Below are 13,690 nucleotides of genomic sequence, written 5' to 3'. Positions count from 1 at the left end.
GCAAACAACAATATTAGATGTTGACGGACAAAAAATGATTGAATTATTGATCGTCTTTGAGATTTGAAGTAATTAAAAATAATTATAAATCAACTAAAAGGGGAATTTATAAGAGCAATAAATGATATTTTTTTAATAAAATCTATATTAATGAATCGGTTCACAAGCTAATAAATTGAACTTAGAAAATCTCGAGTTTGACTTGTTATACTTAACGATTCTTATTTCAAATTTGAACGGTTTTACTTTGTGTCAACCCTTTGTGGGTGCTCTACTGTGTTACAACTGAAAATCAGCTGCACCCATCATCTTCACACAGTAAGCTTGTCCAATGCGGGAATTGCCGGGCAGGCGTTCCAGCATGGTCCACAGATCAGTAATGTCTAAGCTCGAAGTTGTACGTGTATATCACTGAGCAAATAATGCAGAAACAAGTTTTAATATAAATGGTTAATCGTATATACAGCACTTAGCATAGAACTGAGTTCTAAAGAAAACGTCGTCCGCTGGCAAATGGGAAGTGATGAACTGTTCGGAGAACCATAATGCCGACCTCTTCTACAGAGTTCTGGCAGGACTCGACCTACTCGGAATCGTAACGATGGCCAGAATCGCTCTCGAACCAGCACCGAAGATGGTAAAAACGATGAACTTTCCCCAGACAAAACATAGTTCCCTCCCTCCCCTCGATTGTACGTTCAAGTTCGTTATTTTGGCAGGTGAAATGGATAGGAGTCCTTGACTCCGACTTCTCCACCTTCGCCAAGGATCAGGAGAAGTTGACATCGGCAGAGAAGACCATTGAAGGCTTCGTTATAATAAATAGGAAAGGACTGCTTATGGACATTTTTTGAAACACAACAAACCATGGAAATTAATCGCCAAGAAAAGAGAGAGAGAGAGAGAGAGAGGTTTAAAAAATTTGTTCTTCAAACTATCATTCAACAGAAATTAATGTTGACATCCTTAATTCTCAGGTCCCTTCCCTTCCATTCTGGCCGCACCTATAACAATGATAAGAACCAGAAACTAGTACATTTTCCAAGAACCATTTATCCAGATCCTGAAAAACCTAAGCCAGGTCTGGATATTTCCCCCTGAGGCCCCTCAAAACCTCGTGCATCACGAAGAGATGCCTCAAAGTCAGTGGAATCCATAGCAACAGGGAGGAAGCTGCCTATGCCATCCGTAGCTCCAAAGCCACCAGCTCTTATCACATCATCAGCCGTTACACTAGCCTCCATGTTCACTTCTCCTTTCGAATCCTTGTTTACAAGGCTGGTTGGCCATGAATGAAACTCTCCCAGTTTTTGTGATTCATTTGGTTCTTGAACTGGAGTATCATTTACATCCACCACATGTTTTTCAGTTTCTGATGTTTCACTCCTGACGTTGCTAGTTTTACTACCTGAAACAACCAATTAGAAAGTAATGACTTAGAAACTGCAGCGATAAAGGCCATCCAGAAAATTCCCTAAACCAAAAAAGATACTGTAGAAAGACTAAAATCATCACATGACAATGCACTGCATTCTAAAGACTCAAAATCTACATGCATGGAGCTTATAATCATCAAACTGCAACCATGCATTTAACCTCTATACTGGAAGTCCATGGGTAGAAAAACATTAGAACTGCCCAGAGTACTAACCTCAGTTTATCCAGACTGGATTTGACAAACCAGAAAGTTACCGAGCAAGATCAATCTAAAGAAACAGAACTGTGTTGGTAGTCTATGGTATATCACTTCAAAGATATTTTAGTCATGATGAACCTTTTAGCAAGTTGCGCATTGAGCTTAGGCAATGGTATATCACTTGTTAAAAGAATTTCGGCTGATAAACATCATGGTTATGTTAGCGGTAGAGCATAAGCATATGCAATCCACAGCACAGTAGCTTTGTCTTCTTACTAGGGAACCGCCAAATTAGTTGTGGTTAATGGTATAATACCAAGATCCTACTGTCTGCCGTCTAAATTGCTTAATTGGCACTCACATTTCTGGATTGTCCTTCACAAATTTAAATATCAGATCAAGCAAATGTCATTAAGGAAATTGATGGAGAAAGCACGGAGACGTACCAGTACCACCAAAGTCTCCTCCTTTGAATTCCATGGTTTTGAAATGTTTGTTTTAGAAAACTTCCTTTACACTTTGCATCCACTACTCTGCTGAGTTGGAAAACCAGTGACTTATCAGTATGTCTCACAACAAAAGCATATTGGAGGCAGAACACGAGATGATAAAAAATATCAACTCTAAGATATCAATATAATTGCAAGAACCCAAACATCCCACACAGAAACGAACGGCGATAATGGAATAATAGGTGTTCGTAATGAAGTGGTTTACATGTTAGAAGTAAATATACATACACACAGCAGGTGTATTAGCACACCCATCCAAAAAATTCTCCACACACGGATATACTTAAGACAAGCTAGATGATGTTAGCATGACTTTCTTGGCTTTGTTACAGCTTCTGTTTTTCACTGTAGCATATTGTTTTTGTAGGGTCACTTTATTACCAGGAAGACTACTTCACAGCTATTGGATTCAATTTTCAAACTCAGCCGCATCTGCATCGGTAATCAAATGTTGGTCGATCACATCCAACAAAGACTGAAGGACCTACTACCTTTTTGCTTTTGTTGTTTTCGTAACATATCTCTCTGACAAAACCACACACAGTTATAGCTATCCTCTATGGTCACTTTCAGGACTTCTTTGATGATTACTTCAGGTTCGAAATGCTAGTTTCTTTTCATTTGCTTCTCCCAAAGACAATTTCCTGCAGCTGCCCATCCTTAACAAAAGACACAAGAGAGAACTGGAATGCCATTGTCTTCTATTGGTACAAAGCATGGTAACACTTTCAGTCAGAACATTTCAATAATGGTGGGATGAAAAAAAGCATTCTGGAGAGGCACATTCATAGTTCCTGTATAATGTTGTGATTCACCCTACAACTGACGTTGGGACCGTTCTCAATATTTTCCTTAAGTGTATACTCCGTTAATTACTCTGAATATGTGGATATTTCAGGTAGAGGCCTAATTGTCAGTGGAGGCTCATTAAACCTACTCAAATACCATAAATATCGATATCCAAATCAGAAGCTCATACTATAGTGGAGAGGCCAAACTATAGTTCTTATACTAGTTTGTATATCACAGGCTACTTTAACATTGAAGATTTAACTCTAGAAAAATAAAGTCTAGGCTGGAAAACTTATATAGCATTCCCAGAGTTTCAGTTAAAACTGTGAGTTAATAGCTTCGATATAGTTTTGCAAGTTTCAGTCTTAGATTTGAATAGTCCTTATACCTGCGAACTCCTTTCCCAGATTAAGCCTTTTCAAAGATCTCATTTTCCATACTCCTTTTGGAAGTCTACCTTAATGAATCAAAGACAACTCCTTTCCCAGATTAGGACTTTTCAAGGATCCTGCATTCCATAGTTCTTTTGGATGTCTGCAATGATGAATCTAAGAAATTAAGAGGATATTAACCTCAAAAATGGAAAAGTAAAAAATATAGGTGTGTAAATCACAAAACCTGTTGACTTTATAGAAGAAGAGCAAAAGATACAATGAAAGTGATAAGTGATAATACTGCACACTCCTATTTATACATGTCTGTTCTTCTTGATCAGACCAATGTTTCTTTTTCTGTGTACTTCATAAAACCTTTGGGATATATCCTCTTTGCACTTCTGCTCTTCTTTCCGTTCACTGTTCTTCTTATACTTTCCACCTTTTATTAAGTCTTTATGTGACTACTGGTCTAACAAAAGTAAGTTCCATAAGATACAGTGCATACTCAAAGGCAATATTGCCTTTGTATTTGGACAAGAACTTGCAAACATTTTCTAAGCAGAATTGGAACAGAGGAAATCCAGAATCATATTCTCAATTGGCAAGATCAGCTCCAAGCTGATCTACAGCAACTAAAACTAGAGATGCAACAAGCACTTTTTTATCCATATAACAAAGTATTAATCAAATGTCGGCCTAATAAGTTTTTTATGGGTCCTATATCAGAATAAAGTTTCCAAGCATGCATAAGTAATACAAACAATAAAATAATCACAGATGAATTCTCTAACCATAGTTGATTTCTTTTATTCGTTATGCACATTTTATAAGGAATATCATGAACCCTTTAAACTTTTCCTTTTTCTTTTTTTTTTTGAAAAGGATGGACCCTTTAACATTGCCATGAGCTAGTGGCAGCATCCAGTAGACAATAATGAAAAAATAATTTAGTCGCAATGAGCAAACCTGATCTAACTTCAAACCTAACTCCTAATACCATTCAAATGATTTAAACACATAAGACAACTCAATAACAATCTCTTGAATAAACCTCACCCCTTTGCCCAAAACTATAAACCTCTGGATCAGAACAAATTGTCGACCTCTATGTACTCTATAAACAGTAAACATCTGCATCTTTATCCTCTCTATCATACAAGGCCTTTACCCACAGCCTGAAACAACCAACATGGATTAAACAGAACAAAACAGCTACAGAGAAAATACACAGACACCATTTTATAATCAGTCTTTCGAGGCTGTATCCATACATAAAAAAGTAATATGTACTCAAATTTGTAAAAAAAGAATTAATACAAAAAAGTAACTAATCATGGAAGCTTCAAACAGAAATTTGAAGGAGAGAAAGAGATATTGAATGGCATATGACAGACTGGGGCTACCAACTCAAGGCCAAGTTGACCCCCATAATTGTTCTTTGTTACTGTTCACTATTTTCTATGAATATTTGATATTTAAAAGAGCTGAAAAGCAACTGAAAAAATTGGGTCGGTTGATAAACAGAGAACTGGTTCATATCCAATGCAAAGTGCTAATCCTTATTTTATTTTATTTTTAATTCAAGCAACAGAAGCAAGAAGCCTCGTGGAATGTAGCAAGCTAAATACAAAAGAAATACAGAAATACACTATCTGGTTCAGACTAAGAGTGAAGACGGTAGCTATCATGTCAATCATTTTGTTCAGTACCATTTGCAGTGCAGCATTGAAAGAAGTCTCGAAAGTTTATTGGTAGAGTACACCACTGTGATGTTGCCCTTTTGGCTGGCAAAGCAAAACTCAAGTTCCACTGGTATAAGAAGTGTGAGTATCACCACTAAGGGAAGATTGATGGGGAGAGGGACCAACTAGGGCCACATTATGCTCATACTTAGGATAGACGAAAGGTCTGATCATGGGTATCATACAACAGTGGAAGTGTAATATGTGAAGCAGAGAAAATGACACTACACTTCTGTATATAAATCAGACTACTGTCCAAAATAATGGTAGTCTTTATTTTTTCACCTATCAGTGAGGACTACAAGGTACAAAACTATCGGCATTTTCAACAAAGCAATAAGTTGGACCAGAGTCCAGATCTTGGTGAAATCATTCCTATTTAAATTTTTTATTCTCAAGCATAAATCATTTAGTCAAATAACATTTAGTAACATTTTCAAAAAATACATATATACATTAAGTAAGGCAATAATTTCTACACATAAAAGCATGTCCGGCTTTTTTTCCAACCCTGGGAAAATGTAAAAGTACATCCAGATGTTAAGAGAAGGAATCATTGTCCATGTTTGCATCAAATACTTAAAGGAACTATCCACTTAAACAAATATCCCTCGATGGATGTAACAAGTAGTCATGTATTTAGCTTTGATTATTCAGTTCTCCTCATTAGCCCAAGGGCAGAACTGTAATTATGACAATTTTTATTACAAATAAAGATAAGGAGAGGAGCTCGTGTATGCCCCAAGGGGGAGCTCTCTTTGTCCTATTTTTCTTCCACACATCTACCACCTTCTAGCTTTGCTTCTCTCCTTCTTTCCTCTTCTCTTCTTTTCTTCTCCTTCTCTGTTACTCTTCTTCCCTTGCCAAAGTATTTATGAGGTAAAACCCTAGAATTTAACATGGTATCCGAGCAGGAATTCTAGTGCTTTATTTTTACTGCTCAATGGTCACTTCAGATGCTTGAGAAACCATCGTATAGTTGCTGCAACCAGAGAAAACTTGAGATATTCCTTGCCTTCACAACCTACAAAGCTGGCATCTTCTCTCTTAAGATGAATTTTTTATTCATGTAAGTGGAAAAACAATTCCTTTTTTTATTTTCCTTATTCTCTCATGCATGATTAGTCTCCTCCCATGATTACCATAACCCACAAACCATGCATGCAAAATTCTATTTTCTTAAAACTATGCCATTCATTGCATAGTTGAAATCATTGGACAGCCATCTCAAATTCAGTATTCTGATTTGATTTCAGGTCTTAATTTTATGACTTATTAATGTTCTCTGAAGTTTTCTAATTGATGAAACCCTAATTGAGAGTTTGAAGCTCAATTTTCGAAAATTTATATGCATTGAAGAGTGATTGTTTTGGCTATTTAGTTGCTTGTTTTGGGCTCCTTAACTGCCCCTTCTTTCATCCTTTGAGAGTAAGTTCAGATTAGTGTTTGTTTTCTTCAACCAAACCTCTTATTTGTATGTCAATTTTGAGTTTAATTGCTGCAATTTTCTCTTAACTACCTATCCTCATAGTACTCTTTCATTACTTATTTTCGTTGTGAACATATAAATCAACTTCTTCTTTTTCTTTTTCTTTTTTTGAGGTCTTATTTGATTCATTATGGCTGAGAACTCTTCTCCTTCCTATGAGATTGGGAAACTAGATTTCTTGAAAATTACCACCGTGCCACTGAAGGGTGTCTCTAATTATGCATCTTGGTCCTAGTTTGTCAAAAAGTTTCTTATTCTCACAAACCTCCTCCACTTATTGATGAGGAAGATGCCAGCTACAAAAAGTGGCTTAAGGAAGATACTTCAGCTATCAATTGGATGATTAATGAAAGAATCAGTGGCCAACAATGTTATTCACTTGGAAACAACTAAAGTGATATGGGACACTCGCGCTAAACTTACATCTGGTCCTGACAGTCTCCAAAGACTCTTTAATGTTTTTTCAAGCCATGAACAACATAAAACATGAAGGCAAAACTTAATAAGTACTTTACTCGGATTCGAGGAATCTTTCAAGAGAAATTAGCACAACCATACTCCAAAGACATTGCTACTCAAGAAAGACAGAGAGAGGAGCTAGTTGGAGCAATCTGCCAATGCGAATTTACAGCCATACCTTGACGTAGCTAAGACCCAAATCCTGAGTTCAGCCACAAAACCCTCTTTTGAAGATATTTGCAGCATTATGCTCAAAATTACAGCCAATCAACCAAAACTCAAAACAGAAGTTGGTGAAACATAAGCCATGGTCACCAAAGGTAAAGGACAAAAGTACTCTGGCTGAGGTAGAGGCATATGAAGAACACATCTAGGAACCAGTCCATCACTCGTATCTGTTCCGTTTGTGGATTAAACAACCATCTTGTTGATAGATGTTGGCCACATCTTCCAGCCCTCCACCGGCCGCTATTGCTACTACAAATGTGTCTTTTTCTCTTTAATGTTCCAACACTTCACCATGTATTATTGACTCAAGTGCCTTTGAACATCTCACTGGGAAACTTTGTCATTTATCTTCTTTATTCCCATGTCTTATTATCGTTTTGTTTCCATTGTGGATGGTTCTCAAACTAAAGTTCAAAGCATAGGTCATTCTTCACCTTCTCCATTGTTGTAGATGTCTAATGCTCTATTTGTTCCACATTTTCCATTAAATGTTTGCCGTAATAAGATTCTCTCTGCTGACAACCTCAGAATTCGTGGCAACAGCGGAGTTGACCCCATTTGCCCTATCTGCCATGCACAGGAAGAAACTGTAAGCCACCTGCTCCTTTTGTGCCCTTTCTCTTGGGGGATTTGGACGTCGATCCTTAACAAAATTGGGCTCCAACTTTGTTTCCCTGAGGATTTGTCAGCCACCTGCCGTATGCTAGCTGGAACTCCTATCCCCGGTATTGGGAAACTGATGATCTCTACTATATCCGCATATATCCCATGGGGTCTGTGGCTGGAGTGAAATCAACGAAGATTCAATGCCAAACCCAGTACTCAAGATAGAGTTATCGAAACCATCTCAGGCAATATTGCTACTTGGCTTCACTCAAGAAAGACCTTCTCCCCGTTCTCTGGAACGTCCATCAAGGATAATTGGAGAAGCTTAGCCCAGCTCCACCTCTCCTCAAAGCCTCCTGTTATATGCGAATGGACCCAACCTCCTGCTGGAGTCCTTAAGTTGAATTTTGACGGCTCTTCTCTTGGTAACCCTGGCTTAGCAGGGTTTGGTGGCGTGATTCGGGACTCTCTTGGGAACTAGTTCGTCTCTTTCTCCGGGCCCCTTGGTATTGCAGACTCCACAACGGCTGAACTTCAAAGCCTCCTCAATGGGCTTCGTGTTTTTCGTGATCATTGCTCCGGACCTATCCTGATCGAGGGAGACTCTAAAGTGGTGATCGGTTGGTGCCAGCACGCCTCCACTCCTCCATGGCGTCATTGGGATGCATTTTTTGAAGTTTTGGATATTGTAAATCTCTTGGAGTGTTTCTGGTCTCTCATTCCGAGATCAGCAAATTTTGTGGCTGATGTTCTAGCCAAGCAAGGAGCTTCCTTGCAATCTCTTGTTGTCAGCAGTTAGCTCCTTTTGTTTCTCTTAATAAAATTCACATTTCATAAAAAAAAAAAGTCTCATGTCAATAAGTCAAATCATAAAGAAATTGAATTGTTTTATCACATTTTATCCTTCTTATTATGTTTTCCTGGATAACCAGAACAAACAAATGATTGGCGGCCATGAAAAAGGGGTCTTTGCTTCCTAGACAATGCCATTATTTCAACAATGACTACTTCATCACAACATGCTTCTAGGACATCCCTCATTACCGGTGTTACATACATTAGTTCCTTCTTTGAAGTCAATCAATAGTTTACCAAGAGAATTTTCTGAGTTGAGTAAGCATCATAGGAGCTCATTTTCTTCTCGTTTTGAGAAAGTTAGTTCTAGTCTTTTCTCTGTAATACATTTTGATGTATGGGGACTAATCCAAGTTCCCAACATGACACATTCCAAATACTTTGTGTTTGTTGATGACTGAGCTAGAGCAACTCGGTTATAAATAATGAAAGGTCGATCTGAAAATTTTCTATTTGTCTCCTTTTACAAGATGATTGAAACTCAATTTCAGGAAAAAAAAATCAAGTGTTTAAATTTAATAATGCTTAAGAGTGTTTATCCACTTAGTTTAAAATATTTTACTCCCAGCAAGGCATCCTTCACCAAACATCATGTGCATATACTCCTCAACAAAATGGAGTAATTGAATGCAAAAATAGACACTTAGTAGAGGTTGTTTGGGCTTTACTTTTATCCATGAATGTTCCTCAATTTTATTGGCTTTATGCTGTTCTAACAAGTTGTTATCTGATTAATCGTATGTCATCTAGTGTGTTTGGCAATACATATCCCTCCTCATCTCTTCAACATGATGACACACCTTGTCCTATTCTAGCCCGAATATTTGGAAGCATTTGTTTGTTCATAACCTCTTGGTAAACTTGATCCTAAATCCTTTTTAAGTGTATTTTTTTGGGGGCACTCAAGGAATCAAAAAGGATATGTTTTCTATCATCCTTCCTCACACAAAACATTTATTTCGGTTGATGTCATGTTCTTTGAGGATCAATGCTTTTATGCCACAACCTCCACCCCTCCAGGTTTTGAGTCTTCTTCATTTTTTGAGTCTCTTGCAGGTATTTGGAGCCATTGGACTAAACACCACCTCACATTGACCAACAATTGCCAGATCCTCCTACTCCTTTGGTTGACCATTCACTTGTTTCTCTGTTATTTTGAGGTTAATGACTCTTTTCGCTTTTTCTCCTGTTGTTTTTGGACCTCTCTATGATACTCGACCAATTACCCTTTGTAAAGAACCTCAATCTTGTATTTCTCACAAGGCCTCTACATCCCATCCTATGTCAAACTTTATTTCTACTCACCGACTCTCCTCGGAGTTTTGTTCTTTTCTTGCTGCCTTATCTTCTATGTTTGTCCCCAAGAATCATGAAGAGGCCCTACAACATCCAGGTTGGAGAGCTGCCACGGAAGAGGAGATGACAGCCATGTATCACAATAATACTTGGGACTTGGTTGATCTCCCAAATGTAAAAATCCCATAGGTTGTTGATGGTTTTGGTTGATCTCCCGAATGTAAAAATTCCGTAGGTTGTCGATGGTTTTTTACTGTAAAACACAATATTGATGGCAATATTACACGCCTTAAAGCCAGGTTGGCCGCCAAAGGCTCAAACTTACGAAATTGATTATGAAGAAAAATTCTTGCTATTGGCCAAACTCAATCTATAAGACTTCTTATCACTAGTGCTGCTAATTTCAGTTGGTCTCTATATCAACTTGATGTCGAGAATGTTTTTGTCCATGGTGATCTTCTTCAAAAGGACTATATGATTCAACCACCTGGTTTTGCGGTTGAGGGAGAGAAACTGTGAAAGCTCAAGAAGTTAATTTATGGGCTTAAACAATCACGTAAGCATGGTTTGATAAATTCAGCCAAGTGGTGTGTGGTTTTAGTTATAAGAAATGTGAGATGGATCATTCAATATTTGTTAAACACATTAATAATAGTGTTATGCATATGGCTATTTAAGTGGATGATATCATTATTACAGGGATGACAAGAATGGTATACATCAATTGAAGGGGGGCTATGCAAATTTTTTCAAACAAAAGATTTGGGTTTATTGAAATATTTTCTTGGAGTCGAAGTGTTACAATCTCAGCATGGTATTATCTTATCTCAAATAAAATATTTTCTGAATTTAGATGAAGAAAATGGAATGTTTGGTTGTAACCTATTGACACCCTGACGGACCCAAACGTGAATTTGTGTGTAGGGTCTGGTAATGAGATAGATTTTGGAAAAATTCAAAGATTAGTTGAAAATTTAATTTATTTTACAGTTACTAGACCGGATATCTCATTTGCATTAAGTGTTATTAGTCAATTTTATACACAAAACACAACTCTCTCATTGGCTGGCTCTCAAAAGGATTTTGAGGTATTTAAAGAGAAGTCCAGGGTAAAGACTTTTATAAAAAAAAGCACACCTCAAGATCGAAGGATTTGCATATTGGGTAGGTTCTCCTGATGACAAGAAATCTACTTTCGGTTTTGTACAATGGTTGGTGGAAATCTAGCGACATGGCACAACAAGAAGCAAAGTATGACAACAAGGTCAAGTGCAAAAAGGGAATGCCGAGCCATGGTGCAAGCAATAAGTGAAATTTTGTGGCTCAAGTCTCTCCTCACATAATTGAGTTTCTCAGTGGAAGTTCGTATGCAACTTCATTGTGATAATTAAGCCACTATTCACATTACTACGAATCCAGTATGTCATGAGAGAACCAAGCATATTGAGATTAACTATCATGTCATCAAGGAGAATCTATAATGCATTATGTTTTTTCCAAAAGTCAACTTGCATATATTTTTACCAAAGTTGTTGTTGCGGGTCTACTTCAGGATTCCTGTTTCAAGTTAGGTGTTTTTTATGTCTTTGCACCAGTTTGAAGGGGAGTGTTTCAAGTAACCCTATATTTGGCTTTGATTATTCAATTCTCCTCATTAGTTACAGTCCAAGGGTAAAATTGAAATTATGACAATAATTTTATTATAAAAATAAGGAGAGGAACTTGTGTGTGCCCTAAGGGGGAGCTCTCTTTCTCCTACTTTTCTTCCACACGTCTACTACCTTCTAACTCTCCTTCTTTCCTCTTCTCTTCTCTTCTCCTCCTCTCGTACTCTTCTTCTTCCCTTACAGAAGTATTTATGAGGTAAAGCCCAAAAATTTAACAATGGAAATTTCAATTACCAGCAAATACGATTTGCTCAGGACAGGAAGAAAGCAGCACCATTAAAAACCCTATTGATCTTAGCTCAATGATTGAAACAAACTGAATAACCCACCAATCCACAAACAGATCAAATTTCTTGAATGAGGCAGGTCAAAAGGCATAGGCTACACCTAGGTTTACTTCATTTCCATTTGTGTAATCTATTTCTTTTTGGAATATCTCCAAGTGAAAATAATAATCTTAACAAAAGAAGGACAAAATTAAAATAATTAGCAGAGGATTAAATCTGTTTGATAATGATTGATTGTAATGCTTTAATATTACAATTCTGTGAATATAATCTGTAAAAGAGGAGTACCTGAAAAGTTAAATTTAATAAGAAAGACTATATAGGTTCCGCCAGTCTTAAGTAACTGGATAAGTACCTTCAGCCCTTATTAAGTTTTGACCTACAATATCTTGCTAGTTACATTTCTTACCCCATTTCCACGGCAATTGGATCCTCCCCTACCTTCTCCTTCTCTTTCTCTTCTCTCTCTCTGTTTCTGTATTACCAGTACAAACTTATCAAAGATGTGTTGCCATCAGAACAATGACAGACAACACATTTTTATGTTTACATTGGACAAAACCAACTCCCCTTTGACCAACTTATGAAGAGGCACCTCATCATAGATGTTTTCCATGAGATGCCCAATTTGTGTTAGGAATAATCGAGGTTTGATGTGTCTAGAAAACTGCCAAGAAGGTTTCGGACACTTTTGGAAAAATTATACAGATGCGAAAAAAATTTAGAAACATTAAATCTCGGTTTAATCGAATTTGAGCATGTAAATTGAAACATGGCTACAATAAATACATCAACGTCAAGACAAACTCGGAATATGAGCAGCAAGAACTAACTCGCTTCAAACAAAAATATCAATAGCCAAAACATAAAAAGACATTGCAAAAGAGCTTCTACAGAGATACAGAAGAAGATTTTTTTTGCAAAAGATATTCTACGGTATACATATGATTTTTCCCTTTTTTAAGAATACAGACAAAGAATTGCGATAAAAGTACACAAAGATACATGAACAAGCAGCAATCACACAAATCAACTTAACCACTCGAACGAGCCCAACAACAAGTCAGAATTCAGAAATACCTAACCTCTATCTGGTCATTAGCAAATTCCCTGGTTTCTCACACCCGAAGTGAAAATACTGGGAGGAAACTTACTTTAGCTTAATCCTAAATTTGATCCCATTATCAGATGCTGTAAACAGGATCGCCGCATGGACGCAATCGACAGGGAGGAGTAAAAAGAAAAACAGTAGCAGAAAGTACGGAACAGTAAATAGTTCTTCAGGTTGAGTAATCCAGAATAGAATATCTACAATAGATGGTCCCAGATACATACTGAAGAAGAGAACAATGAATTTACCAAGAGTATGCAGCCAAACATGTCCAGTGTTACCTCTCACTTCATCAACCAGAACTTCTTTCCCCCAAAATGGATTGAGTGTATATTTAGTTATTTATGAAACTAAACAAATCAACCACGTACGTTTAGCAGGACTTATCACGTAAGAAGGGTATGACGTGGTTTTTGCATGTACCAGCCTTGTCAACATATCGTATATTTTTGCCATGTCATTAATCGTAATTTTCTTCATTTTCTGTGAGATGGTCTGTATAAGACATATCATAAGGCCGTATAAGAATTCTATTTTTGAAATATTTGTTACAATTATTTGTGACAATGTCTATAGTCTATTATTTCCATGAATTAGAAAGAGTATAAGCCGAGTTTTTTTATACGTCTCGGG

The 13,690-nt window shown here is 37.1% G+C and overlaps 1 protein-coding gene across 10 annotated transcripts; it reads right to left on the bottom strand.

The window, feature by feature from the left end:
• Positions 1 to 905: 905 nt before the first annotated feature.
• LOC137960398 (uncharacterized) lies at positions 906 to 13,400 on the bottom strand. 10 transcript variants are annotated; one of them, XM_068808015.1, is made up of 4 exons: positions 13,306 to 13,400; positions 3,329 to 3,474; positions 2,083 to 2,172; positions 906 to 1,408 (listed from the first exon to the last, which is right to left on the bottom strand). In XM_068808015.1, exons 3-4 carry the CDS (start codon positions 2,114 to 2,116, stop codon positions 1,053 to 1,055), a joined length of 390 nt encoding a protein of 129 aa, XP_068664116.1. In that variant the 5' UTR covers positions 2,117 to 2,172; positions 3,329 to 3,474; positions 13,306 to 13,400; the 3' UTR covers positions 906 to 1,052. The 10 variants fall into 10 exon arrangements, with proteins under 10 accessions (XP_068664116.1, XP_068664117.1, XP_068664118.1 ...); XM_068808016.1 differs by having other exon boundaries at positions 2,083 to 2,169; XM_068808017.1 differs by lacking the exon at positions 13,306 to 13,400 and adding an exon at positions 13,101 to 13,230.
• Positions 13,401 to 13,690: the final 290 nt, after the last annotated feature.

This window comes from Aristolochia californica, unplaced genomic scaffold, assembly GCF_029961685.1.
Source record: "Aristolochia californica isolate CCGP_79_NKW_82.1479 unplaced genomic scaffold, dmAriCali1.0.hap1 SCAF_3, whole genome shotgun sequence".
NCBI classification, from domain to species: Eukaryota; Viridiplantae; Streptophyta; class Magnoliopsida; order Piperales; family Aristolochiaceae; genus Aristolochia; species Aristolochia californica.
Note: the sequence above shows the minus strand (reverse complement) of the source record. Positions and strands in the feature narration are given on the sequence as shown.

Excerpts from the sequence above, each read along its gene's own strand:
- LOC137960398 (XM_068808015.1), bottom strand. The coding sequence starts at position 2,116 with ATGGAATTCAAAGGAGGAGACTTTGGTGGTACTG. Across the intron at positions 1,409-2,082 it reads AGGAGACTTTGGTGGTACTG|GTAGTAAAACTAGCAACGTC; the intron begins GTACGTCTCCGT and ends TGGTTGTTTCAG.